The sequence below is a fragment of the Mytilus californianus genome, unplaced genomic scaffold (genome assembly GCF_021869535.1).
Source record: "Mytilus californianus isolate M0D057914Y unplaced genomic scaffold, xbMytCali1.0.p SCAF_11, whole genome shotgun sequence".
NCBI classification, from domain to species: Eukaryota; Metazoa; Mollusca; class Bivalvia; order Mytilida; family Mytilidae; genus Mytilus; species Mytilus californianus.
In genome coordinates, this window is record NW_026262593.1 from 20225515 (window position 1) to 20252750 (window position 27236).

General features: G+C 32.1%; 1 protein-coding gene and 3 non-coding genes across 7 annotated transcripts in view; all 4 read left to right on the plus strand.

Moving 5' to 3' along the window:
• The window catches only part of LOC127719697 (eukaryotic translation initiation factor 4 gamma 1-like), a 40435-nt gene extending 19244 nt beyond the window's left edge, over positions 1-21191 (plus strand). For all 4 annotated transcript variants that reach the window (XM_052225935.1, XM_052225933.1, XM_052225932.1 and 1 more), the window contains exons 15-29: positions 992-1071; positions 1930-2086; positions 11493-11597; positions 12464-12620; positions 13128-13261; positions 13974-14101; positions 14566-14727; positions 15107-15299; positions 15675-15847; positions 16730-16934; positions 17230-17325; positions 17931-18071; positions 18530-18611; positions 19000-19146; positions 19990-21191. In XM_052225935.1, the coding sequence (XP_052081895.1) occupies positions 992-1071; positions 1930-2086; positions 11493-11597; positions 12464-12620; positions 13128-13261; positions 13974-14101; positions 14566-14727; positions 15107-15299; positions 15675-15847; positions 16730-16934; positions 17230-17325; positions 17931-18071; positions 18530-18611; positions 19000-19146; positions 19990-20168 (2139 nt within the window). In that variant the 3' untranslated portion in view covers positions 20169-21191. The remainder of the gene's footprint in view (positions 1-991; positions 1072-1929; positions 2087-11492; positions 11598-12463; positions 12621-13127; positions 13262-13973; positions 14102-14565; positions 14728-15106; positions 15300-15674; positions 15848-16729; positions 16935-17229; positions 17326-17930; positions 18072-18529; positions 18612-18999; positions 19147-19989) is intronic.
• LOC127721039 (small nucleolar RNA R38) lies at positions 13389-13461 on the plus strand. Its single transcript, XR_007991054.1, has one exon. It is a non-coding gene; the product is annotated as a small nucleolar RNA R38 (small nucleolar RNA).
• Positions 14757-14826, plus strand: LOC127721040 (small nucleolar RNA R38). The gene has a single exon (XR_007991055.1). It is a non-coding gene; the product is annotated as a small nucleolar RNA R38 (small nucleolar RNA).
• On the plus strand, positions 16044-16119 carry LOC127721038 (small nucleolar RNA R38). The gene has a single exon (XR_007991053.1). It is a non-coding gene; the product is annotated as a small nucleolar RNA R38 (small nucleolar RNA).
• Positions 21192-27236: the final 6045 nt, after the last annotated feature.

A 27236-nucleotide genomic window follows, 5' to 3' on the forward strand; every position in this document is an offset into this window, starting at 1 on the left:
CTGAATTCCTCGTTGCTGAAGTTGATTACATTGAAAATTGAATACTTAAGAAAGTAAGGGAATCCTACTTCTTAAAAATTGTAACTCGCATTGGAGATTTGGGATATATGTCACACGAGACAACAACCCCAAAAACAACAACAAAAATCACTCTTAGTGGTTTTTATATGATCTGAACAATAGAGAAGGTTCAGTGTCCAACTGGAATCCACCTCGAGTCTTTATTTAAAAAATATTTTGGATTACAATTACTGTGAACATGTTTTATTATAAAAGATCGGCTTTTTAATTGCTTTTGATTCCCATCACAGTGTAATTAGCTAATGATGATTAAAGTTATCCCTGGCTTACATCAATGCTGGTGAACAACTGAATTCCTCGTTGCTGAAGCTTTGTACATTGGAAATTTTCTACTCTAAAAGTAAGGGAATCACACTTCTCAAAACATGTGAAACTTGAGGAGAAAAAAAAAAACAGAAGCCATGACTAAAAGGAGATGGAAGCTATATGTAACCCAATATTAAAAAGAAAAAGGTTTTTAGAGGTCAAAGTATAGTCTATGTGAGGCATAAAATTGTCCCAATCTAATGTAAGAAGATGTATGATTGCCAATTCTATCAATGGGGTATCTTTGGCAAACATTTTGGATTATGGTCACGCTAAATTCCTGCTTTGCTATTTTGTCTGTTTTCTAAATATTGTTGAGCTGTAGTTACTGACTTGGTAGATTATAATGCATTTTTCTTTATTATATATATAAATAATCGATGCTTTATGCTATATCCATCTGATCCATGTTGAAATTTCTGGCATACAAATACAGTGATAAATATGACATCCTTGTTGCTGAAGCTGATGAAAAATATATGCAACAGAAATAAATGTGTACTTCTTGATTTTTTATTACTATGTTCATTTACAGTCCTTGTCACTTGTTTATAATGATGGTTTTTAGATAATGAAAATAATAAACAATATTTTTCATTCACAGGAAAGCAAAAAAGCAGAAATTGAAGCAGAGATTGTAGTAACAGAGACGAATGCTCGACGCAGATCTTTAGGAAATATTAGGTTTGAACATTTGCTCTTCATCACATTGTGGTAAAAAATGCAAAAAAATACTTCTGAGTACAATGACTAAGTAAATAGCTGATATCTGAAAAAAAAATCTTGTTTGAAAATGTTGCTGATTGACTATTTAGATATTGAAACTACAGTAAAACATGTGACAGTAGAAAAATGCCTAGAAATTTAAATATGTACATTCATCTGAAATCCTGAATTTTTTTTTCTCTCTTTTATAAAATTTATGAACTTGTGCTGAAGCTGCTCTCAGTTATTCAAAAATAATAAATATAAGACTTGCATTTGGAAATAGTATAATAGGTCATTTTTGTCTCGCCTCGGAGTCAAAAAGCGAAACATAGGTATGCTGTTTGCGGCGGCGGCAACAATGTATTAGTTTGTGATTAGGTCTAGTTCATGGTGAACCACTAGTGGTAGGTCAATGATATTTGGTATGCAGTTGTATTAGCATTGGCACATCTCATTACCATGGAGATTATTTGGCCCTGCCCCCTCAGTCAAGGTCTATTGACTTTGAAACTTTTCATAGTTTACATGTATTAGTTTGTGATTAGGTCAATTTATGGGGAACCACTAGTGTTAGGTCAATGATATTTAGTATTTAGTTGTATAAGCATTAGCACATCTCATTTCCATGGAGAATAGTTGGTTCCGCTGCCTCAGTCATGGTCTATTTACTTTGAAACTTTTTGGATTATCATGTTTTAAAATTGGACACAATTAATTTATTAGTTTGAAGTATTTATATTCCACCTTTGTGTATCTAATTATAATGTAAGATCGAAAGAGTTTAATTTATTAATGATTTGAAAAAATACATAGGTTGCTTTTTTTATTTTTCAGGTTCATTGGAGAATTATTTAAATTGAAAATGTTAACAGAACCAATCATGCATGAATGTGTCTTTAAATTGCTCAATTCTAAAGATGAGGAGAGTTTGGAATGTTTATGTAAATTGTTACGAACCATAGGAAAAGAATTAGACTCTGAGAAGGCCAAGGTAAATTTTGCATAAATTTATTACAATTAACAAATTTGGGAGTCTACAGCACTGGAATTTTGCGTAAAGTCCTATTAGTTAATGCTAGTACTTGAATTTGATAAGAAAATTCAGACATGAGTATGGTTTCAACCTTAACATAGGGTATGGTTTTAAACCTTGACATAGGGTATGGTTTCAAACCTTAGCCGGTGGCCTATAGTCCAGTGGTCTCAATTACACGTGTAGATCATGTATTGTATCAGTAGCCTGTCCGGTGCTTTTGACTAATCTTGATTGACAAGGATTGCTCCAGGCTCTGGCTTCCTCCCAACAATAGAAACTGAATGCCACTATATAGTCAGTATTACTGGAAGTGGCATTAAACATCAACAATCAATCAAACCTCAGCATAGTAATGATAGTAAACACTACAAAAATTTTATTTATTGCATATTTACAATGAATGAAGAATTTAATAGTAGGCCAAAGCTGAATAAAGTGGTGTAAAGGCTAATTATTAGAGAAAAAAAAAATCCTTTGCTTATTTAATAAAAATCTCCATTACGAAAAAATGGTAGGGAAATAAGATCAATTTCAAAATAATTTTTATACGACCGCAAAAAAATTTTGTGGTCGTATATTGGTATGACGTTGGCGTCATCGTCGTCGTCCGGCGTCGTCGTCCGAATACACACTGGTTTTCGCACTCTAACTTTAGTTTAAGTGAATGGATCTTTTTGAAATTTGACCATAAGGTTAAATACCACAAAAGGAAGGTTGGGATTGATTTTGGGGGTTATTGTACCAACAGTTAAGGAATTAGGGGCCAAAAAGGGGCCAAAAATAAGCATTTTCTAGTTTCCAGACAATAACTGTGGAACAGTGTATGGATCTCTCTGAAATTATACTACAAGTTTCCATACCACAAAGGGATTGTTAGGATTTGCTTTGGGGGGTTATGGCTCAAACCGTTTAGGAATTAGGGGCAAAAAAGGGGGAAAAACAAGGTTGTCCTGGTTAATGGACAAATACTTTAGTACAAAACATAATTTAAAGCAGTGTAAGGGAGATAAATCAAATTCATCATTGAAATTATCTCCCTTACACTGCTTTAAAATTATGTATAAAGTAATGGTTAATGAACAATAAAGATAATTTTAAACAGTGTAAGGGAGGTAATCCAAATACAACGTTTTGGTTACTTCCCTTACACTGCTTTTAAATTATGTTTAAAGAAATGCATATTTATAAAGGAAGACCAGTAAAAATATCTGCAAATGTTGCATCTTTTTTTTTTACAAAAAAATCCATATGAAAGATTTGACACTATATTTTTAATTCTATTATAAAATAGATTAAGTTAGCACTATGGTAAATTTAAATGGGTAATTAATGGTCTCCAACTCCATTGGAAATTTGAATTGAGATTATGACCATATCTTGAGGGAAAGAATTTTTTGGGGGAAAAAAGGGGGGGGATAAAAAGAAATTGTGGGGGGTCAATTTTTTCTTATTTCAGATTTCAGAAATTAAAAAGAATTATTCTTCAAATATTATTTTTTTTTCAAATTTCAAATATTGAAAAATTTCAAGAAGTAATCTTTAATTGCACAGTATGGCGCATTAGATTTGTAAAATCTTTGATCACATTTATTTATTTGTTATGCCGAATCTAACAGTGTATTTAGATTTTTAATTTTGGGTCCAGTTTTCAAATTGGTCTACATTAAGGTCCAAAGGGTCCAAAATTAAACTTTGTTTGATTTTAGCAAAAATTGAATATATGAGGTTCTTTGATATGCTGAATCTAAACATGTATTTAGATTTTGATTTTTGGCCCAGTTTTCAAGTTGGTCCAAATTGGGGTCCAAAATTAAACTTTGTTTGATTTCAACAAAAATTGAATATGTGGGGTTCTTTGATATGCTGAATCTAACCATGTATTTAGATTTTTTATTTGTGGACCCTGTTATCAAATTGGTTCATATTGAGGTCAAAAGGGTCCAAAATTAAACTTTGTTTGATTTCATCTAAAATTGAATTATTGGGGTTCTTTGATATGCCAAATCTAACTGTGTATTTAGATTTTTAATTTTGGGTCCTGTTTTTTAAATTGGTCTACATTAAGGTCCAAAGGGTCCAAAATTAAACTAAGTTTGATTTTAACAAAAATTGAATTCTTGGGGTTCTTTGATATGCTGAATCTAAACATGTGTTTAGATTTTTGATTATGGGCCCAGTTTTCAAGTTGGTCCAAGATAGGGTCCAGTATCTAAACTTTGTTTGATTTCAACAAAAATTGAATATATGGGGTTCTTTGATATGCTGAATCTAAACATGTATTTAGTTTTTTGATTATGGGCCCTGTTTCAAGTTGGTCCAAATTGGGGTCCAAAATTAAAGTTTTTTTGATTTCAACAAAAATTGAATATTTGAGGTTCTTTGATATGCTGAATCTAACCATGTATTTAGATTTTTTATTTGTGGACCCCGTTATCAAATTGGTTCATATTGAGGTCAAAAGGGTCCAAAATTAAACTTTGTTTGATTTCATCAAAAATTGAATTATTGGGGTTCTTTGATATGCCAAATCTAACTGTATATTCTAGATTTTTAATTTGGGTCCCGTTTTTTAAATTGGTCTTCATTGAGGTCCAAAGGGTCCAAAATGAAACTTAGTTTGATTTTAACAAAAATTGAATTCTTGGGGTTCTTTGATATGCTGAATCTAAACATGTGTTTAGATTTTTGTTATGGGCCCAGTTTTCAAGTTGGTCCAAGTTGGGGTCCAAAATTAAATTTTTTTTGATTTCAACAAAAATTGAATATATGGGGTTCTTTGATATGCTGAATCTAACCATGTATTTTGATTTTGGACATTGGACCATAATAGGTAAATTAAAAAAATTCAAGTTCTTAGACCACATTCTTTCTGTGTCAGAAACCTATGCTGTGTCAAATATTTAATAACAATCCAAATTCAGAGCTGTATCAAGCTTGAATGTTGTGTCCATACTTGCTCCAACTGTTCAGGGTTCGACCTCTGCGGTCGTATCAAGCTGCGCCCTAGCGAAGCATTTTATTACAGTTATGTATCTGTGGATGGATATGTCACTGTGTATGTCTATAGGGTAAAATTCATCTGAGGGTATGTTTATATCCAAACATGTATTCTTATTGGACTTTAAACTTCTAAGAAAAGTTGACATCAATAAGTATTTAGTGTATGTAATCATCACAGAATAATTGTTCTACAGAGTTGGAGCATCATTTTAAGTAAATAAAAATGAAGGATGTTAAATAAATGAATAATTTAATTTTATAAATGACATGTTATCATCAGTGTAATAAGCTAATGATGATTGAAAGTTATCCCTGGCTTACATCAATGCTGGTGAACAACTGAATTCCTCGTTGCTGAAGCTTTTTACATTGAAATTTTGTTAGGAATAGATAGGGAATTCCACATCATAAAATTTGTTTAATATAAAAGAGATGTGGGTTAATGTTAAATGAGACATCAACCCAACAACAAACAAAAAAACTCAAAAAGACAAATGAAAACTAGAGGTTGCTATATTGCCTTAACATTATAAAAGTGTGTAATAAACTCTAATCAAATTGTTTATTTTAATGTATTTGGGATTTCAATTTACAGTGTAGAAATAATGTACATTTTATAAATGATGGACTATAAAATTGCTTTTGATTCCCACAACTGTGAAATCAGCTTATGATGATTAAAAGTTATCCCTGGCTTACATCAATGATGGTGAATTAACGAATTCCTCGAACTGAAGCTGTTTGAATTGAAAAAAAAGTTTATGTAAGAAAAGAGTTAGAGAATTCTACCCCTTAAAACTTATTAGATATCTGTCAAATGACCCAGTAACCCCCTAAAACAAAAATCCCTAAATGACATCTAGGGGTTACTATTTGGTCTTAATTATATCAAATTTTCCGTGTAAAACTCAATGCTCACCCCAAGTCTGTTTATTCCAATATATTTGGGATTACAATATACAGTATAGAAATACATGTAATGTAAAATTTGTGAAATACTTACATGTTATGAAATTAGGGCTACTCAATTGCTTTTGATTCCCATCACAGTGTACTTAGCTGATGATGATTAAAAGTTATCCCTGGCTTACATCAATGCTGGTGAACAACTGAATTCCTCGTTTCTGAAGCTTTTTACATTGAAATTTTAATTTGTATGGAAGAGTAGGGGAATTCCACTTGTTAAGTATGAAAAAGATGTTAAAGTAGACCGCAACCTTAACAACCACAAAAAAATCAATTGAGAGGTTGCTATATGGTCTTGACAATAGGGACACAAGAGATGTGTCTGTGTAAATTCTCAAACTCACCTCAAGTCTTATTTCAACATACTGTGTAGAAATAATGAACAAGTTGTGAAAACTTAACATGTGAATTATGGACTGTAGAATTGTTTTGATAGCCATAACAATGCTGTCAGCTTATGATGATCTAAAGTTATCCCTGGCTTACATCAATGCTGGTGAACTAACGAATTCCTCGAACTGAAGCTGTTTACAATTTTATTTTTGAAGAAAGAGTTCAGGATTCCACCTTAATACTTATTGAATGATGTTTTTTTTTAACCGAAATAAAAAACAGAACTGTGAATAAAATAAAAGTAGCTGGGAAGCCACCAATGAAAACATCTTTCTACAGGGAAATCCTGCTTTTGACGTAATATCAACTTAAAATAAAAATATCTGTGTGATTTGATTGGCTAGAACCTTTACCTTATATAGAAAGTCAATTTAGTGACAACCTGCAGTAGAGTAAAGTTATAATGGCAATCACTATATCATTATCAATGTCCTGCAGTACTAGGATTAACAACCAAAAAAAATCAATCAAAAGACATTTAGAGGTTGCTATATAGTCTTATAGTCTTGACAATAGAGACTGTGTACATGTACATTTCCTCAAGTCTGTATATTTCAATGAGTTGTACTAACATGTGAATTATGGACTGTAGAATTGTTTTGATAGCCATAATAATGTTGTCAGCTTATGATGATCAAAAGTTATCCCTGGCTTACATCAATGCTGGTGAACAAATGAATTCCTCGAACTGAAGCTATTATCATTGGAAATTTTATTTGAAAGCAAGGGTTGGGTAATTCTATTTCTTAGAAATGAGAAAAGATACAGGCTATATGTTATGTGAGATAACAACCTTTAATACAAACCAAAAAAACACCATCAAAAGACATCTTGAGGTAGCTATATGGTCTTGACAATAGAGACATGAGAGATGTGTCTGTGTAAATGCTAGAACTCACCTGAAGTCTGTTTATTTCAATGTTTTGGGATTTCAATATACTGTGCAGAAATAATGATAAAAAAAAAATCATGTGAATTGTGGACTGAAGAATTGTTTTTGATTGCCATAATAGTGTTATCAGCTACTGATGATCTAAAGTTATCCCTGGCTTACATCAATGCTGGTGAACTAACGAATTCCTCGAACTGAAGCTGTTATCATTGGAAATTTTATTTGAAAGGAAGAGTTGGGTAATTCCATTTCTTAAAAAAGAAAAATAACAGGCCATATGCTATGTGAGATAACAACCTTTAAAACAAACCAAAAAAACACCATCAAAAGACATCTATAGGTAGCTATATGGTCTTGACAATAGAGACATGAGAGATGTGTCTGTGTAAATGCTCGTACTCACCTCAAGTCTGTTTATTTCAATCTTTTGGGATTTCAATATACTGTGCAGAAATAATGATCAAAAAAATTCATGTGAATTATGGACTGAAGAATTGTTTTTGATTGCCATAATAGTGTTATCAGCTACTGATGATCTAAAGTTATCCCTGGCTTACATCAATGCTGGTGAACTAACGAATTCCTCGAACTGAAGCTGTTTACAATTTTATTATGTAAGAAAGAGTAATGGAATTCCACCTTAAGTCTATAATGATTTTTTATGGAATTCTACCTTAAAACTATAATGATTTTTTATGGAATTCCACCTTAAAACTATAATGATTTTTTATGGACTTCCACCTTAAAACTATAATGATTTTTTATGGAATTCCACCTTAAAACTATAATGATTTTTTATGGAATTCCACCTTAAGTCTATAATGATTTTTTATGGAATTCCACCTTAAGTCTATAATGATTTTTTATGGAATTCCACCTTAAGTCTATAATGATTTTGTTTAGCCAAACTGTAAATCCAATAAAAGTAGCTGTAGATATATGCCAAATGAGCCAGTAATACCATAAACAAAAACCTCTGAAAGAGTTAAGGGGTTACTATTTGGTCTTAGTTATAGAAAATTGTCCAATTTAAACAAATTATCTTAAATGTGCTTAATCCAATATATTTGGGATTACAGTAAACAGTATGGAAAAAATCAACAAGTTATGAAATACTAACATGTTTTAAAATATGGGCTATTTAATTTCTTTTGATTACCATCACAGTGTAATTAGCTTATGATGATCAAAAGTTATCCCTGGCTTACATCAATGCTGGTGAACAACTGAATTCCTCGTTGCTGAAGCTGTTTACATTGAAATTTAGTTTGTAAGGAAGAGTTGGGAAATTCCATTTCTTTAATATGAAAATATGTTGTCTATATGTTCAATGAGACAGCAACCCAAAAACAACCAAAAAATCGCTCAAAAACATCTAGACTTGTCTGTGTCAAACTGGAATCCACCTCAATATGAATAAGAAGATGTGGTATGAGTGCCAATGAGACAACTGTCACAATGTATGAAAAGTTAGTCTTTATTTTTAAAAAGGTTTGGGATTATAATCAGTGTGGAAATAATGACGAGTTGTTAGATACTAACATGTTTTATTATAAATGATGGGCTATAAAATTGCTTTTGATTGCAATATCAGTGTAATCAGCTAATGATGATTAAAAGTTATCCCTGGCTTACATCAATGCTGGTGAACTAACGAATTCCTCGAACTGAAGCTGTTTACATTGAAATTGTATTATGTAAGGGAGAGTTGGGGAATTCTACCTTTTAAAACTTACGGAAATTTTTTTTTTAAATCCCCCCCCCCCCCCCCCCCAAAAAAAAAAGGAATTGTGAATAAAAGTTGTTATAGGTATATATCAAATGAGCCAGTAGGCCAGTTACCCATTTAACAAAAACCTCTAAAAGGTCATCATGAGTCTACTATTTGGTGTTAATTATAGAAAATTGTCCATGTGAAGCTCCAACTCACCTCAAGTCTCTTTCATCCAATATATATTCAAGATTACAATATATGGTGTGAAAATAATAAACAAGTTGTGAAATACTAACGTGATGAAATATGAGATATTTAAAAAAAAAATGCTTTTGATTGCCACCACAGTGTAATTGGCTAATGATGATTAAAAGTTATCCCTGGCTTACATCAATGCTGGTGAACAACTGAATTCCTCGTTGCTGAAGCTTATTACATTGAAATAATTATTTGTTGTAAGGGAGTTGTGGATTTCCTCTTCATGAAATTTGTTAAGTGTAAATGAGATTTGGGGAATATATTAAATGAAACGGCAAACTTAACAACCAAAATTAAACCATCAAAAGACATCTAGTGGTTGCTGTATGGTCTGAACAAGGAGTGTGTGTCAAACTCGTTTCACCTCTAATGTATTTGGGATTACAATATATTGACAGTGGAAATAATGTTCAAGTTGTGAAATAAATTATGGGCTATTAGATTGTTTTTGAATCTTTGTCGCTATGTAAGCAACTACTGATGATTGAAAAGTTATCCCTGGCTTACATCAATGCTGGTGAACAACTGAATTCCTCGAACTGAAGTTGTTTTTACATTGAAATATTTTATTAAGTAAGGAAGAGTTAGGGAATTCCAACTCTCAAAACTTAAATATTAAAAAAAATCAAAATAGGAACTGTCATTAAAAGACTGGGTATATATGAGACGGGAACACAATCAACCACATAAAAAAACAACGAAAGACATGTCTATGTCAAGGTCATACTCACCTCAAGTCTCTTTATTCTCAATTATTTGGGATTATATACAGTATGGAAATAGTAACATTTTTTATATTAAATTAGGGCTTTAATATTGCTTTTGGTTACCATCAATGTAAGCATCTACTGATGATCAAAAGTTATCCCTGGCTTACATCAATGCTGGTGAACAACTGAATTCCTCGTTGCTGAAGCTGCTTACATTGAAAATTTAATTGAAAGGAAGAGTTGGAAAATTGCATTTCTTAAATATGAAAGAAATATGTTGGTTAAATGTCAAATGAGACAGCAACCATGAAAACCAAAAAACACCATCAAAAGACATGGCAACCATTAAAACCAAAAAACACCCATCAAAAGACATCTAGAGGTTGTTATATGGTGTTGACAATACAGATGTGTCTGTTTAAATGCTCTTACTCATCTCAGATCTGTTTATTTCAATGTTTTGGGGATTTCAATTTACAGTGTAGAAATATTGAATAAGTTGTACTTGTTATAAATTATGGGCTATACTATTGCTTTGATTGCCATGACAGTGAAATTAGCTTATGATGATGAAAAGTTATCCCTGGCTTACATCAATGCTGGTGAACAACTGAATTCCTCGAACTGAAGCTGTTATCATTGGAAATTTTATTATTAAAGAAAGATGGAGGGAATTTCATTTCTTGAAACTTTTTAGATATAAAGAAAGATGTGGTATATATGTTTAATAAGACGGCAAACAACAACCAAATAAAAGTTTCTAAGACATCTAGAGGTTGCTGTATGTTCTGAAAAATTGAAACATGCCTCGGTCAAACTTGAACTTACCTCAAGTTTGTTTTATTCAATGAATGAGTTGTACAAACATGTTATATTATAAAGGATGGGCTTTAGAATTGCTTTTGCTTTTCATCACAGTGTAATCTGCTTATGATGATAAAAAGTTATCCCTTGCTTACATCAATGCTGGTGAACAACTGAATTCCTCGTTGCTGAAGCTGATTACATTGAAAATAATTGTATTGCAATTTAAAAAAAATAATGAAATGCTATAAAAGACTTGTGCTTAACTGAAAAATTATACCTGCATTACTGGTCAGAAATATTGTAATGTACAATTTTCTAATATTATTGCATGTATTAAGAATCCTAACATATATATTTATATAAGCACTCAATTGTTAGAAAAACAAGAAAGCTTTTTATATGGGATATGCAAAAGTCGGCATACAAGCCTCTAGAAAACTTGTTCATTTTTGAAAGTTTAAAATTGTGGTTTGCATATAACCACTTAAATGGGTATCAGATAGATAAACATGAAACCACAGTATCACAAAGAAAAGACCTGATGGTGTAAGTAGGTAAACATTACCTGCATAACCACATGCTTATAGACAACTGAAATGTTTTGTTTGGGTTTTTTTTCAGCCAAGAGTAGATCAGTATTTCCAAAGAATGAATAAGGTAGTAGAAGAAAAGAAGACATCATCTAGAGTCCGATTTATGTTACAGGATGTGGTAGAACTCAGACATGTAAGAATATAAACTTTACACATTTCAAAATCGAGGGAATGTATAACTACCACATATCATTCCTTATTGATACTTTTAACATGAAAACTAATTCTAAAAAAGTATACTTTTAACATGAAAACTAATTCTAAAAAAGAAAAGTACATGTAGAAAATCTTTTTACACTATTCTACCAGATTTATTTGAATAACTCTTAAGCTGAAATGATCTATGATTTATTTGAATATAATTTTAACCTTATAGTATGACTCTGTTGTAAGCTAGTATATGAGCCAGTCCATGCAAAATGGTACAAAAACAAAAAATTAACGAAATTCTAAAAAGTATGCATAATTATTGGTAGCATACTGGTGATCAATAAAACACAATTTACAATGTGGAAATAATTAATTAGTTGTGAAATACTTGCATGTTATATTATAAAAGATTAGCTTTATAATTACTTCTGTTTCTCATCACAGTGTAATCAGCTAATGATGATAAAAAGTTATCCCTGGCTTACATCACTGCTGGTGAACAACTGAATTCCTCGTTGCTGAAGTTGATTACATTGAAAATAAATATATAGAGGTTTATATAAAGAATAATAAATAAAAAGAATATTTAACAACGTGTCTTGTAAAGTTGATCAAAAGTCCTTTATGTAATTTCTCGCATGGAATGGGTCTTATAAATGTAGTAATTTCATTTGACATCAAAATACCTTCATGTAATATTAACTACTTAGCATAAACCGCTGCCAATCAATCATCGTAGTAATAACTGTATATGGAAACAGGTAAACCTTCAATAGTGAATACAACTAAAAAGAACTAATTGTGTTGATACACACTGCAGTTAAATATAACTAATGTTTCTTTTAAAAGAGTAATTGGGTACCACGAAGGGATGAAAGTAATCCAAAGACGATAGAACAGATTCACAAAGAAGCTCAGCAGGAGGCACAGGAAAAACAGTTATTAGTACAGTCATTGGCTGTACAATCCAAATCTGGTGGCAGAGGTGGTGGACGAGGGGGAGGAGGTATGATACAATATTCATTTACTGTTTTAAGGGCAAACTGCTATGAATGAAAAAAAATCCTGTATTTGAATGACAATTACTGGGATTCTTTTTTTTTTTTGGTGAAGTATTTCATTTTGACATATGGTTACAAGCATGTTTTTGAATAATATAAAAACATGGAGGGTAAGCATTAATGTGACAGCTACTAAACAACAAAAAAAAGAAAAGTCCTTGAATATTATCGTTAAAGAATCTTTTATATTTTGGTCATATAATCTCACTATCTTGTACAACTTACATTTCTGTCCTTCAATGACCAAGTTGTGTTATTTGTATAGCAGTTTATTCATATGGTTGTTTTTGGTAGTTAATTATAATCATTGACAAATGGAAGAAACTGAAATATGTACTGAAGGGACCATTTGGTAGTTAATCATTGACAAATGAAGAAACTGAAATATGTAGGGACCATTTAAAGTATGTACCATTAGATGAACCATTACAATATGAAAACAATCATTGCAGGTCCACGACTCGGAGGACAGTCTGGTTCAATGGGTGGTGGTGCTACACCTGATGGCTGGAGTACAGTTGCTGGACCACCTAGTAGGAGAGGTGAAAGACAAACTATTGATCCTGCAAGATTAAAATTATCCAGAGTAAGTACATTAATATGCATAAGTATGTGTTATGAATAAAAATGACTTGCATTGTCAACCTTTTGGAATGGTGTACTATTCCTCCCCTCCCTTTTACACTTGACCAGACTCATGAACAGATATGAAAAATAGTCTGTGATGAATATAAAGTTATCCCTGTCAGATTTAAATAGTGTTGAGAACTTTATTCTGAGACTTGGAAACACTATTTGAAAAGCCTTTGGGAAAATGTTATTTGATGAAGAAATAATGCTCACAAGGTTCTGTAAAATTATGCATTTGTTCAACATAAGTATTGTTCTTCAGATCCAACTCTGGATGTGAGCTTGAGATATGCAAGATAATGACATGCTAAGAATTGCTCATGACAACTTACATGTATGATATTTCCCACTATAATCCCACGCTAATAGTGGTGGCTAAATTGCAATCATTTCTAGCCTGTTCGACCATCAAAAAATTTTGTCACATTTTCCTAAAAATAACTACTTAGAGCGTTGTTCCTGCTCACATTTTTAGTATGTCAACACTTGCATTCCCGATGAAATTATAAAAAGAAGCATACAATTCTTAAATAGGGACTTCATATTTACAGCATCCGGTTTCAGTGAATTTCACATTTCTGTCCTTTGTTTAACAGTTCCAATAATTGATGGACGGAAAGATTTCTGAATTTACAGTATTTAAATGTAGAATAAATTTTCTTTTCTAGCAAAATGTTGATGAGAACATACAGTTAGGTCCTGGAGGTGGAGCTGGTAGATTTGCTGGATGGCAAAGAGGAAGTTCAGGTGGTGGTGCTAGAACTTCACAGGAAGCAGAAAAAACTCCAGGAAACAGGTCTGTGAAGTTGATTGTTTAAAAAAAGAATTGTCACAAAACTTTTGACTTAAAAAAAAAACATTCTTCTAGTGTAATGGTGTTAGTCTTGTAGAGCTTCAACAAAAAAAAAATCCGTGGAATAAGTTTAGTTGACCAGTGGTTCAAAATTTAATTATTAACCTTGGTACTAAAGCAAGATTGAGAATTCAATTAGGATTGTGATATAACCTGTTTCACCAATGGAGGGAGTAAAGAGTTTTCACTTATTTTAAGTTAAATGTTTTTTCTTTCAACGTATCTTTGTTTTCAATGTCAAATCGGCGTTAGAAATAGAAATAAGAAGTAACTTTCAAGTGTTATAGAGAAGATTTGCCTAATTGAGCCTAAATTATTGCATTTTTTGTAGAAATCTTTTTGACTTATTATTCAGATTGATTTAAAGAAATTGAAAAACAAGTAATGATATTTTTATGACTTTACAGATTTTCCGCACTGAGTAAACCTGAAGAGGAAGGAAGATCACGGTATGGAGTTAGTCCTGCACGTGATGGAGGGAGAGGAGGACGAGGATTTGGAAGGCCAGTACGCATTTCTCAAAGATCCTCACAGGAACAAGAAAAAGAAAGTGCACTTGCTGCAGCTAGGTAGTACCTTTGAATATACTACTGTTAAAGCATGTCTGTGATGAATAAAGTTATCCCTGTCAGAAATGAAATGTTGACCAACTTTTATCTGAGACTTTAACGGATTAATTTTGTGGAATTATGCCCTTGCTCCAAAGGGAAGAGTGGCAGGGGGGATACTCCTGAACTTTTGTGTATGTTGCATTTTTCTCAGGAACTACAGATTAAAACTTCCTGAAATTAAATGAAAGCTTGCTTTATGTGAATATGCTATACTGTTGATGTGTTTACAGTTTCATTATATCACAATTTCCTGTACTTTATACTTATATATTCTAACACATAATGCTCCTAACATCAAAATTTAGAAACATAATATATAATAAAATTCCTTTATTAGGTCAATTGCCGGTGGTCAAACCACACCTAGGGAAGGACCAAGCAGAGAAAGCAGTCGTGGACGGGAACCTCGTGAGAGCTCTTTGAAAGAGCCAGAAAAACCAGTCGAAGCTAGTGTTCAATTAACTGAAGCAGAAATGGTGAAGAAAGCACATGCAATCTTAGATGAATACCTCCATTTACAAGATATGAAGGTCAGTCAAATTTATCTTTAAAAGAACTACAGATGTTTAATTTTGAGCTTAATGCCTTAGAAAATGACAAAAGTTTATGAAAATGTTCAACTTAACCATATTTCAATAGGAACATGAGCGTTTAGTTACTGAAATTATTTTCTTTATCTATTTCTTATAGTTTGTTTAAACAACTTGAAAGATAGCATATTCAATTCTATTGTGAAAATAACGGTTGATCTTCAGCAGTTCAAGATAGTGTTATGATCTGATTTGAAAGATTTTGAGTGTTATTAAGTGCTTTATAGGGGGGGGGTTGCAAAGTAAATTCAGAAGATGTAATTTTTTGAAGGATGTCATCTCATGTTATCAAATGTTCAATAAATTTTATTCCAGGAGGCTCTTATTTGTGTAGAAGAGCTGAATTGTCCCTCAATCAACCATGTGTTCGTATCTGAATGTATAAATCAAGTGCTAGAGAGATCTACGGTCGCTAGACGACATACAGGTCTTTTACTCCATGATCTAGTCAAGAAACCAATCATCACAGATAAGCAATATTTACAAGGGTAAGTCAAAATAATATGGTTACCAACTTCGTTTTTTGGGGATCCAGTCATGATACAGACCACCTCACCTGCAAATATATTATAACCAGCTTTTATCTATGATCATATTAAGTAGGTGTAGTTCTCAACTGAAAGAATTTTAGGAATACACTCAACCAATTGTGCAATAACAATGAATGTTATTTTAATTTCAATTTATAGTCAAAGATGATTTTATATAAAGTTATCCAGGTCTGATAATCAATGTTGATAACTTTCTTTCTGAGACTATAAATCTGAATTTTATGTTAAGTAAAGAATATAAATGTATATCATTGAAAATTACCACTACTGTACAATAAAGTCTGTTACAGTTGAGAAAGAAACGAAGCAGCTGCTTATCAAAAATCACTGCCAGAAACTTGAACGTTGATACTGTATGCAAGTACAATGATTGATCAGAGATGTTGAGGGGAAAGATAACAAGAGTTAAAGTTAGAAATACCTACAAAATTGATTGATATACTTCAAAGACTACCATTACAAGACTAAAGAATATACCCTAAAAAATCAATACACTAAAAATATTCTGAACTTGATTTTAAAATTACAATTGGATACAAGTTACTTCTCTTTGTTGTGAAGTATACTGTTATAAATATTGATTCACTGCAGTGCAACGGTGAGGAGTAAATAGAAAACAATGGGTAACTTAATTATACAAACATTTTTAGTTTTATAATTGAGTTCAAGCACAAGTATGTTTGAAGCAAAAAGACCATTAATAATTTCTAAAATTCTACTGCCCAACAAAAGAAATAATAATTTTAGAGTAAAATTCATGATTACGAAAATGACTTTCTGGAAAGTGCTATGGCTATAGTATTGTACATTTTTATGCAGGCTGAATTCAGTTCTTGCATATGCAGAAGATATGGAAATAGACATTCCTAAGATCTACCAGTATTTTGGAGAGCTAATTGGTCCCATGGTTCAAGATGGTAGTGTACCTCTTAGCTTTCTTAAAGAAGCATGTCAGCCTCTTAAAGAAACTGGCAAAGCTGGAATTCTGGTAGCTGAGATTCTTCATGATGCTAGTGACCGTGAGGTTAGTTATTTGATCATCAAAAGGACTGTAATGGGCATTAATTTATCAAACATCCTGTTGATTCTCGTAACCATTATTTATTTCCTTTAATTGAATCATCTACCAGCTATTGAAGGCATGTGTTTTTATGATAACAATAGGATAATCAAATTAAAGGGGAAATGCTGTTAGAATGATTGTGTTTTTAGTAAAGGATTAATTTAAAATGAGTTGAAATTGTTATGAATTTTGTTGTCAGAGGTTAAATTTGTAATTATTTACTTTTGATTTAGATATTGAAATTTTTTTCTTGCAGGGTCATAAAAAAGTTGGTGATTTATGGAGAAAATCAGGTTTAGAATGGTCAGATTTTGTACCTGAAGACCAGATCACACAGTTTTTAAAGGATAAGGTAATGAAATGTTTGTTTATCTTCTGGTGTAGAGATTTATACTCTGCCAAATATGAAAAAAAATAATTTACAAAAGTTGCCTTCAATGTTTACTTTTGTTATACAGCTTCATATAGCATTTGCAGATACTCTCAAAGTTGTGTTGAAAAATTTATTTTTCTTTTTTTTTTTGGTTAACAAAATAGAAAATATTAAGGATGAGTGCTAGTTGGGAATATGGGCTAAGAGACTTTATGGAATGTTTTTCTTTTCTGGACTTTCACACACATTATTTTAATGTAATGTTGAGCTATACTTATATATTCTAAACATAATATTGACAGTTAGGCGACATTTCTTATCTGCTTTTATAAATAATTTTTTAAAATCACAACATTTAAAACCTGTTTTAATTTATTTTTGGAAAATTTTCATTCAATTTTAACCATCAATTCTTTTTGAGCAAATCTGCTAGGCATACACTTTACATTGCACACATTTGTAAGTTAAATTTAAACAGGCTCATATTGTATTTGACATCATCGCGTTTTTCCCCATCTTTGTTGGAATGTTAAATATTGCAAGATTGCAATAATGATTTTAGTAATCTTGTTTTTTTCTTTCAGAAATTAGAATTTACAACTAGGGATGGTAGCACACCAACAACACCAACTGTTAGAATGCCTTTAGAAAGAATCCAAGATAATTTACATGATTTAGTAGTAGAAAAAGCAGTTAGGAATGAAGAAATATTTGATTGGATAGAGGTATACAACAGTGTAGATTTAGCTGATTATTTATGTGTACACATAGAGCAAAACAAAGTTTTCAACATCAACAAATATATAAAATAAAAAGACCGCATTCAATCACAATATCTCATTCAAAGTAGACAAACCCAACATTTCCTGAAATTGCAATAATTTAACTCTCATTTGTGTTCATTGTTCAACCATCACAAAATAAATGCACACAATAATTTCTGAATTTACATTATATAGAAAATTTAATAGTTTGTAATTAAAAAAAAAAACAAAATAATAAATAGAAAAGGGTTCCAATGCATTACTGAATATACAACTGGACAAGTAGAACAAGACTAAAATTACTTTGAACTCATACAGTAACAGCTGTTACATTAATAAACTAGAAAGCAGTTAAAAAAAAAAAGTGGAATTGATTTGGATAGAATTGAATTTAGATTGAACATATTATTTTTTCACAGGCTAATTTAGATGATTTTACAACTAAAGATAAGAAGTTCATTCGTGCATTGATGACTGCAGTATGTTCAAGTGCAATAACAGGTAATGTACAGTCTTTGTAAAGACTTTCAGAATATTTTATGTGTAGGTTGACATGTGATATTGGTTTGCTGTATCATAGATATTTATCCCAAATTTTATGAGAGCTAATCCAGGATAAAAATGTAGGGGAGGGTTGGACATCACATGATATTTTTTTCTGTGTGTAATAGGGATTGAAGCAAATACAATTCTGTTACAAATAAAAAAAATAATTATTGGTAGTGGGATAAAAAAAAAGTTGTCCAGCAGGTCTGTAAAGTCTATAAAAGTATAGTTACACTAAAAGATGTAATGGTAAGTTTGTATATGTATATGTTGTTTCCAATTTGTATTTTTGTTTGCATTATCAACATTGCAATATGTTAATGTGATACGTTTTCTTTTCCAGGGCGTGGTAACAGTGCTAAGGTAGACGCTACAAGAATTACAGCACGAGGAGTTATATTACAGAAATACTTAGATCATCAAGCAGAGTTTGAATTACAGGCACTCTATGCACTTCAAGCTCTTGTACATAAATTAGAACACCCACCAGGTTAGTCAAATAAGAAAAGAATTTACAATTAGTTATGTTAAAAAAAAGCATAAATGCAGGATAACTCCTTGTTTTATTTAAGGGATGACTGTAATATTTTTTCTGTCTATGAAGAAATAACATCAAAAATGTGGTGCACACTGAATAACCTGCGTAGAATAGACAGAAAAAATATAGGTCATAAATACAGTCATTTCTTATAATTTAATTCTAAATTCCATTTTAAACAGGAGTAAACCATGAAAAAACGGTGATGACGTCACGGTCATCTGACAAAATTATGTCTATGAGCTGATAAACAAAACAATGTCAGCCAATCAGAAGACGCGTTACATCTAAAATTAAATTATTTTGTTAGGTTATGAATAAGTCTGTCAATCTTGGAAGATGTTTGCATATGACTTGTAATCACATTATCTTTTACATTCCACATTTTATCTTGGCATTGATGAAATTTAGTTTCTATGTAGGGTCATTATTTGTTAAGAAACCTGTTTTTTCTGACTTTCCTGATGACTATACAGTTTTCTTCACCCATAGAATTTGAGTCGTGTGATTACATTATAAGTTGTTAGACTTGTTTTTGTCCTTTGATGAAGGAAGACATACTGTTTGAGTACCATTTCTTCCCGTTCTTGCTTTATTGTGAAATTTAGATACCGAACAATTTTGTAAATAGTAAAAAAAAAACAGCAATCAAGGACTTGTTATAGTAAAGCTTGTGGTTCATTATTGGAAGATTTGAGTAGTACCATATTTTCTGATCTGAAATTTCAAATACAAAAATTTGATAATGTTCAGTTTCACAAAGAAATAACTAAATTCATTGATTGCTTTTTGCAGGAGTTTTACGGACATTATTTGATACATTGTATGATGAGGACATTATTTCTGAGGATGCCTTTAATCAGTGGGAAGCAAGTAAGGACCCTGCAGAACAGGAAGGAAAAGGAGTAGCAATGAAACAAGTTGTTCAATTTTTCACATGGTTACGAGAAGCAGATGATGAAGTGGATAGCTGAGAATAGCTTCATTTTAGTCATATAATGTTTTCATGTTTAATACTGCCACTGTTCTGAATGATATAGATGAAAAAAATGTGGCGTAAGGCATTTATTTACAGTTGAGATATTGAATGGCAACTTAAATGAAACACTTAAAACAGTGACGTGATCATGATCTTTTGAAATTGACAATTTTTAACGTGATCATGCATGTATAAAACCGGACGTTTTCAACGTCTTCAGCAATTACAGATTATTGTATTATATCATGGATTTGGTTGTATAAATTCAAGAAATGTGCATGTGTAAGAAGTTAGATTATTTATTACAGTGTGATTGATCGTGCCGAGCATATAAATCATTGATTCATTTTACTGGAATATTTTTACAGATATGGAAGCATTATTAATATGTGGAGTATCATGTTTATATATTGCTCAGCTGCCTTCCATGATCGTAACAAATGAAATAAGATATTCCCCAGTTGAAGTTTATCAATATTATGTGACACAAGTTCTCTCGAGAAAGTGCATTTACAACTTCAGGGGAATAAATTCATGGCATATGGTGCTACTAACTTATTCGTATGACCTTTAACCCATTCATCAATCATGTGACAGTATAATTGCTGGTAAATGATTTGAAGCATTTGTGCATAATTATGTGTATAACATGCAATTAAAATATTTTGTGTTATATATGCAAATGAATAATTGTTTATGTATTGTGATAAATTATTATTTATGAAAGATGAATATTATTTATGTTAATACTATTATTTTCTTGAAAACAAGGACATTATGTGTAATTGTTAAAAAGTTTTTTGTTAATTTACCAAATTGTTTCATAATTCTTGTTTTCAAGCTTTGAATGTGTATGAATTTAACAGTTGCTAATATCTGTGCAATGTGCATGATATAAGGATATTCTAGCAACATCAAAATAAACCAAGCCTAAAATGCTTTTGACCTTTTATGACTGTGATGACTGAAAAATTATTAAAAAACCAGGGGGTGTAAATAAACCAAGATTGAATCTTTATTATTTGTTATGGTTTTTATTGTCCATGTTTAAGAATTTTACTTACATCTATCACACACAAAGGTAAAAGGTATTAAGTAATCAGTCTTGGAAAGTCGGTCCATAAACCTTGGTAAGGCCAAATAAAAATGTATTTGTGGTTCTAGTTACGCGACCGACCCTAGAACTTTTATTACATTTCTGAAAAATAAATTTTGAAAGATCCAATTTTATGGAATGTGAAATTCAATAATTTAATTCATAGACTTCTGTCATCTGAATTTCTATTAAAAGTATCCTATACATGCTAAAAATTAAACAAATTCTGTGTAACTTGAGCCACACATATATTTTTATTTGGCCTAAGCATGCTTTAATGAAATTGACTAATTTCATAATAACGACTTGAATCCAGAGTATATTATTTATCGATAGGTTACCTACTCTGGTTGGACATTCTCGTACTCGGTCAAGTAAGAGCAAATGTAGGTTACCTGTCGGTAATATCAAAATAGTCTTAATCAGTTATGTGTGTCATCAAAGTTTGTGTTGCTGTTTTGTTACTAGAGTTGGTTGGATTGACTCTTGGGACTAGATGCTTTCTTATGATTGATTCATACAAAATTGAGAATTTTTTCTTATTTCTATCATAATGATAGAAGTTTCATATTTCAAGTCAAAACTTTTATTCAAATGTGCCTGATAACTGAATTATCTCGCCTACTAGTTTCGTCTCAAAATGCGAGACATAGATTACAATTCGGTGATGGCCTAAATTATTTGTACTAAGCTTTACATTTCTGAGTGTAAAAGTCCTGAAGGCTTCATACCTTGCGTACAGATGCCTTATGAAATGGAGTTTCTGTCTCATATGTCCTTTGTCCTTGATGTCATTTTCATTGGTCTGCCGATGCTTTAAAAAAAAAAATCGTTAATTTTGTCATGTGAATTTCTTACTGATTATGATTAATAGTATAAAATGAAATGTATAATTGCCAATGGAGAACTCTCCACCAGAGACCAAACAACATAAAAGTCAACAACTTTGTAAAGCCTCCATCAACCCCACACAGCAAGTCAAAAGGCCCCAAAATGACAAATGTAAAACAATTTAAACGAAAAAAACTTAATGGCCTGATTTATGTAATAAACAAATACGATGTACAGCAACAAACAACAACCACTGAACTACAGGCACATACAGAATGTGGTGGGTTAAACATATTTACTGGGGCCAAAAAAGAGGGACGAAAGATACCAGAGGGACAGTCAAACTCATAGATCGAAAACAAACTGACAACGCCATGGCCAAAAATAAATAGACAAACAGACAAATAATAGTACAGATGACACATCATAGAAAACCTTCCCCTAACCTGGGACAGTGGTGTCACAGTACAACATGAGAACGCCATATTTTGTAAATGATCTTTGCAAGGTCTACATGTCTTTCATATAGGGTTCACCTGACCTCAACCTCATTTCATGGTACTGTGAGCAGTAGGTCAACTATATTTATTGTATGGAATGTAAGGTATATATGTCGGTCCCACAGGTTTCCACTGACCTGGGCCTCATTTTCCTGGTTCATTTTTGTATTTTGGTCCGTTTTTGTCGAGCCTGCGACTTTTGTCGCAGAAAGCTCGACATAGGGATAGTGATCCGGCGGCGGCGGCGTTAGCTAACTTCTTAAAAGCTTTATATTTTAGAAGGTGGAAGGTCTGGATGCTTCATACTTTGTATATGGATGCCTCATGTTACGAAGTTTCTGTCAGTCACATGTCCAATGTCCTTGACCTCATTTTCATGGTTCAGTGACTACTTGAAAAAAAAGTTCAGATTTTTTGTCGTGTTAAATTCTCTCTTATTATAAGTAATAGGATAACTATATTTGGTATGTGCGTACCTTGCAAGGTCCTCATGCCCGTCAGACAGTTTTCACTTGACCTCGACCTCATTTCATGGATCAGTGAACAAGGTTAAGTTTTGGTGGTCCAGTCCATATCTCAGATACTATAAGCAATAGGTCTAGTATATTTGGTATATGGAAGGACTGTAAGGTGTACATGTCCAACTGGCAGATGTCATCTGACCTTGACCTCATTTTCATGGTTCAGTGGTTATAGTTAAGTTTTTGTGTTTTGGTCTGTTTTTCTTATACTATATGCAATAGTTCAACTATATTTGGTGTATGGAAATATTTTATGATCTATTTGGCAGTCACGCAGGTTTTATTTGACCTTGACCTCATTTTCAAGGTTCATTGCTCAGTGTTAAGTTTTTGTGTTTTGGTCTGTTTTTCTTAAACTATAAGCAATAGGTCAACTATATTTGTTGTATGGAAGAATTGTTAGCTGTACATGCCTGCCTAGCATGGTTCATCTGACCTTGACCTCATTTTCATGGTTCATTGGTCAATGTTTAGTTTACTTGGTTAATGTTAAGTTTATGTGACAGTTGTAATAAAACTTTATATTTAGGACTATCAACATAATATCAACAATTAGTAAAGAAGGCGAGACATTTCAGCGTGTGCACTCTTGTTCTAATACTATAAGCAAAAGGATAACTATATTTGGTGTATGAAATGATTGTTAGGTGTAGATATGTCTGGCAGATATTTGACCTTGACCTTATTTTCATGTTTCATTGGTCAATAGGTTTCAGTAGTTAATGACTCCTACTTGATACCATAAACAATAATTTAACTGTATGAAATAATTGTAAGGTATGCATGTCTGTTTAGAGTTCATCTGACCTTGACCTCATTTTCATGGTTCATTAGTTAATATTAAGTTTTCATAGTTTGGTCAGTTTCTTGTATACTATAAACAATAGGTCAACTATATTTGGTGTAGGGAATGATTGTAATGTTTACATGTCTGGATTGGTTTATCTGACCTTGACTTCATTTTCATTCACAAACCACTTTGTTTGAATTGCTTATATCTGACCAATTTCAATGGGGTTTACATAATCTTGAAACATTGGGGTTCTTTGATATAATTAATCTTTCTGTATATTTAGAATTTTGATTTTGGGCTGTGATTCCAAGTGGGTCCAAATTAGGGTGCTAAACATTTCCCACATATACTTCAGACAATTTCCTCCATATTGATATTTCTGTTCAAAGGAAATAACTCAAACCACAATTTAAATGATAGTCCACTCTAAAAAACACAAATTCACAAATCTAATTCAAATAACATCCCAACCACTTTATCCCATATTATTATCCTATTTTGCCAAAAAAAATATGAATCTTCAGTTCACTATTATACATGATAATAAAAGGTTTCATACCAATTACAGCTTAAGCTAATTCCTTATGGAGCATTTTAAAAACTTAGCTAATATTTTCCATTAATAAATGAACAAATTAAATTGTTGGTGTACTTAGATATGCTGCATCTTAACAGTGTATTTAGATTTTGGATATTGGACAATGATAGGTGTCTAATTTCAAATTTTTCAGTTCTGTGTCCGAAATCTATGCTGTGTAAAATATTTAATCACAATCCGAATTCAGAGCTGTATCGAGCTTGAAAGTAGTATCAATACTTACCCCAACTATTCAGGGTTCGACCCCCAGGGTCGTATCACGCTGCGCCCCACGCATTTTATTACAAATCAATTCAAAATATATTATGATGAGAGATGTTCTTGTGAGGTTGCCATATATTGCCTTATATAATAGTTTAATATTCTGGAGAGTGTTGCTTGTGTCAACAAAGAAAGAAGGTGTCTGGTTTTTACTGGTTCAATATCTTTAAACAGTTAAGAAACGTTGTGTTATATTCTGTCATTCACTCGCCTGGCCTAAAGTTCTAGAGTATGAGCTTTTGCCATCACTTGGCCCAATGAAAGTAACTTGATAACATGGTAACACCGTATGTAATGTTTATTGATCTTTATGGTTACAAAAAAAAGATTATTGTAGCAATACATGTTTCACGCTGTAGAAAGTATGTGTAGATTTAGACGTTTGAATGGGGTTTAAGGTTATAGGGGTGTTTGTGAGTGATTCTCATGTTCAGTAAGAGAAACATTTAGGGAACACCCTTATCCAGGAAATAATGTATTCAACCTGGAGTATATAAGCGGATGAAAACTATCGTTCGAGTTCTGTCAATATTCTTATTATGAAGACCAGTTAACAAACAGAGGTATGTTACTTATATATAAGTTGTGTAAGATCTATAACATTGTGAGGAGCTTTGTACTGGCTACAAGTTGATATGATATAGGCTTTTAGCAAGTTGGCAGAGAAGACTGTCCCACTAGGATATTATATAATGAGATGTTTAATAAAAAATATGAATTTTGTAATGGTTGATAACTTCCAGTTTCATGACTAAGTAGCTTTCATTTACCTTACTCCGTGCAGATAATCAGTTGATATTTGGTAATATAATTTTGATGTAAGATACTAGATGCTTGTTCCATTCCACGAGATTTGTTCTGGTTCACCAGCTTTAGGACTTAATAAAAATGTAACTTCGGGAAATCATGCTGATATGCAGGTTTTGTTGTCTTGCCTACAGCATTCGTTAACGTAAATTATTTGTATAAGATTTAATAATTCAGAAGGTACTTTTAAGTCAAATTTAAATGGGATAGACATATTGATAACATGACCGCAAAAGCAAATCAGTTTCTTGGATTTATTCGTAGAAATCTAAAAATAACCATCTAAAGTGTAAGACGCCAGACTGCTTACCTGGAGCTCTGTAAAAGCCCACGCATTCAAAGCTCTAGTCCGACCAAAATTAGACTACAGACTGCTCAATCATTTGGGACCACATCTAAAACAACAAATTTTCCCTTCATTAAAAAAGGGCAGAAAAAAGCAGCCCGCTTCACATGCAAGTAACCTCTTCCAGAACACCAGCTGGATATGATATGATATGATGACAGACCTAAACTGGTACCCAGTTAAAATAAGACTATTCAGATACAGAATTATTTTCTTTTACAAAATTATACACCAAATTGTTGCAGTCCCTACATTTAACCTTTTGATTCCACAAGACAATAGAACCAGAAATAGCAATCCACACATATTTTGCCAAATACAGACAACTAAAGACATCTGTAAGCAACTTATTATCTGATGTTTTCCTCTGGCATATGTCTGTTGTCCTTGAAAAAAAGTTCTTTATCAGGTTTTTATACGACCGCAAAAAAATTTTGTGGTCGTATATTGGTATGACGTTGGCGTCGTCGTCGTCGTCGTCCGTCGTCGTCGTCGTCCGGCGTCGTCCGAAGACACATTGGTTTTCGCACTCTAACTTTAGTTTAAGTGAATGGATCTTTTTGAAATTTGACCATAAGGTTAAATACCACAAAAGGAAGGTTGGGATTGATTTTGGGGGTTATGGTACCAACAGTTAAGGAATTAGGGGCCAAAAATAAGCATTTTCTAGTTTCCAGACAATAACTGTGGAACGGTGTATGGATCTCTCTGAAATTATACTACAAGTTTCCATACCACAAAGGGATGGTTAGGATTTGCTTTGGGGGGTTATGGCTCAAACCGTTTAGGAATTAGGGGCAAAAAAGGGGGGAAAACAAGGTTGTCTTGGTTAATGGACAAATACTTTAGTACAAAACATAATTTAAAGCAGTGTAAGGGAGATAAATCAAATACATCATTGAAATTATCTCCCTTACGCTGCTTTTAAATTATGTATAAAGTAATGGTTAATGAACAATAAAGATAATTTAAAACAGTGTAAGGGAGGTAATCCAAATACAACGTTTTGGTTACTTCCCTTACACTGCTTTTAAATTATGTTTAAAGAAATGCATATTTATAAAGGTAGACCAGTAAAAATATCTGCAAATGTTGCATCTTATATATGAAAGATTTGACACTATATTTTTAATTCTATTATAAAATAGATTAAGTTAGCACTATGGTAAATTTAAATGGGTAATTATGGTTGCCAACTCCATTGGAAATTTGAATTGAGATTATGACCATATCTTGAGGGAAAGAATATTTTTGGGGAAAAAGGGGGGGGGGGGGTAAAAAGAAATTGTGGGGGGTCAATTTTTTCTCAT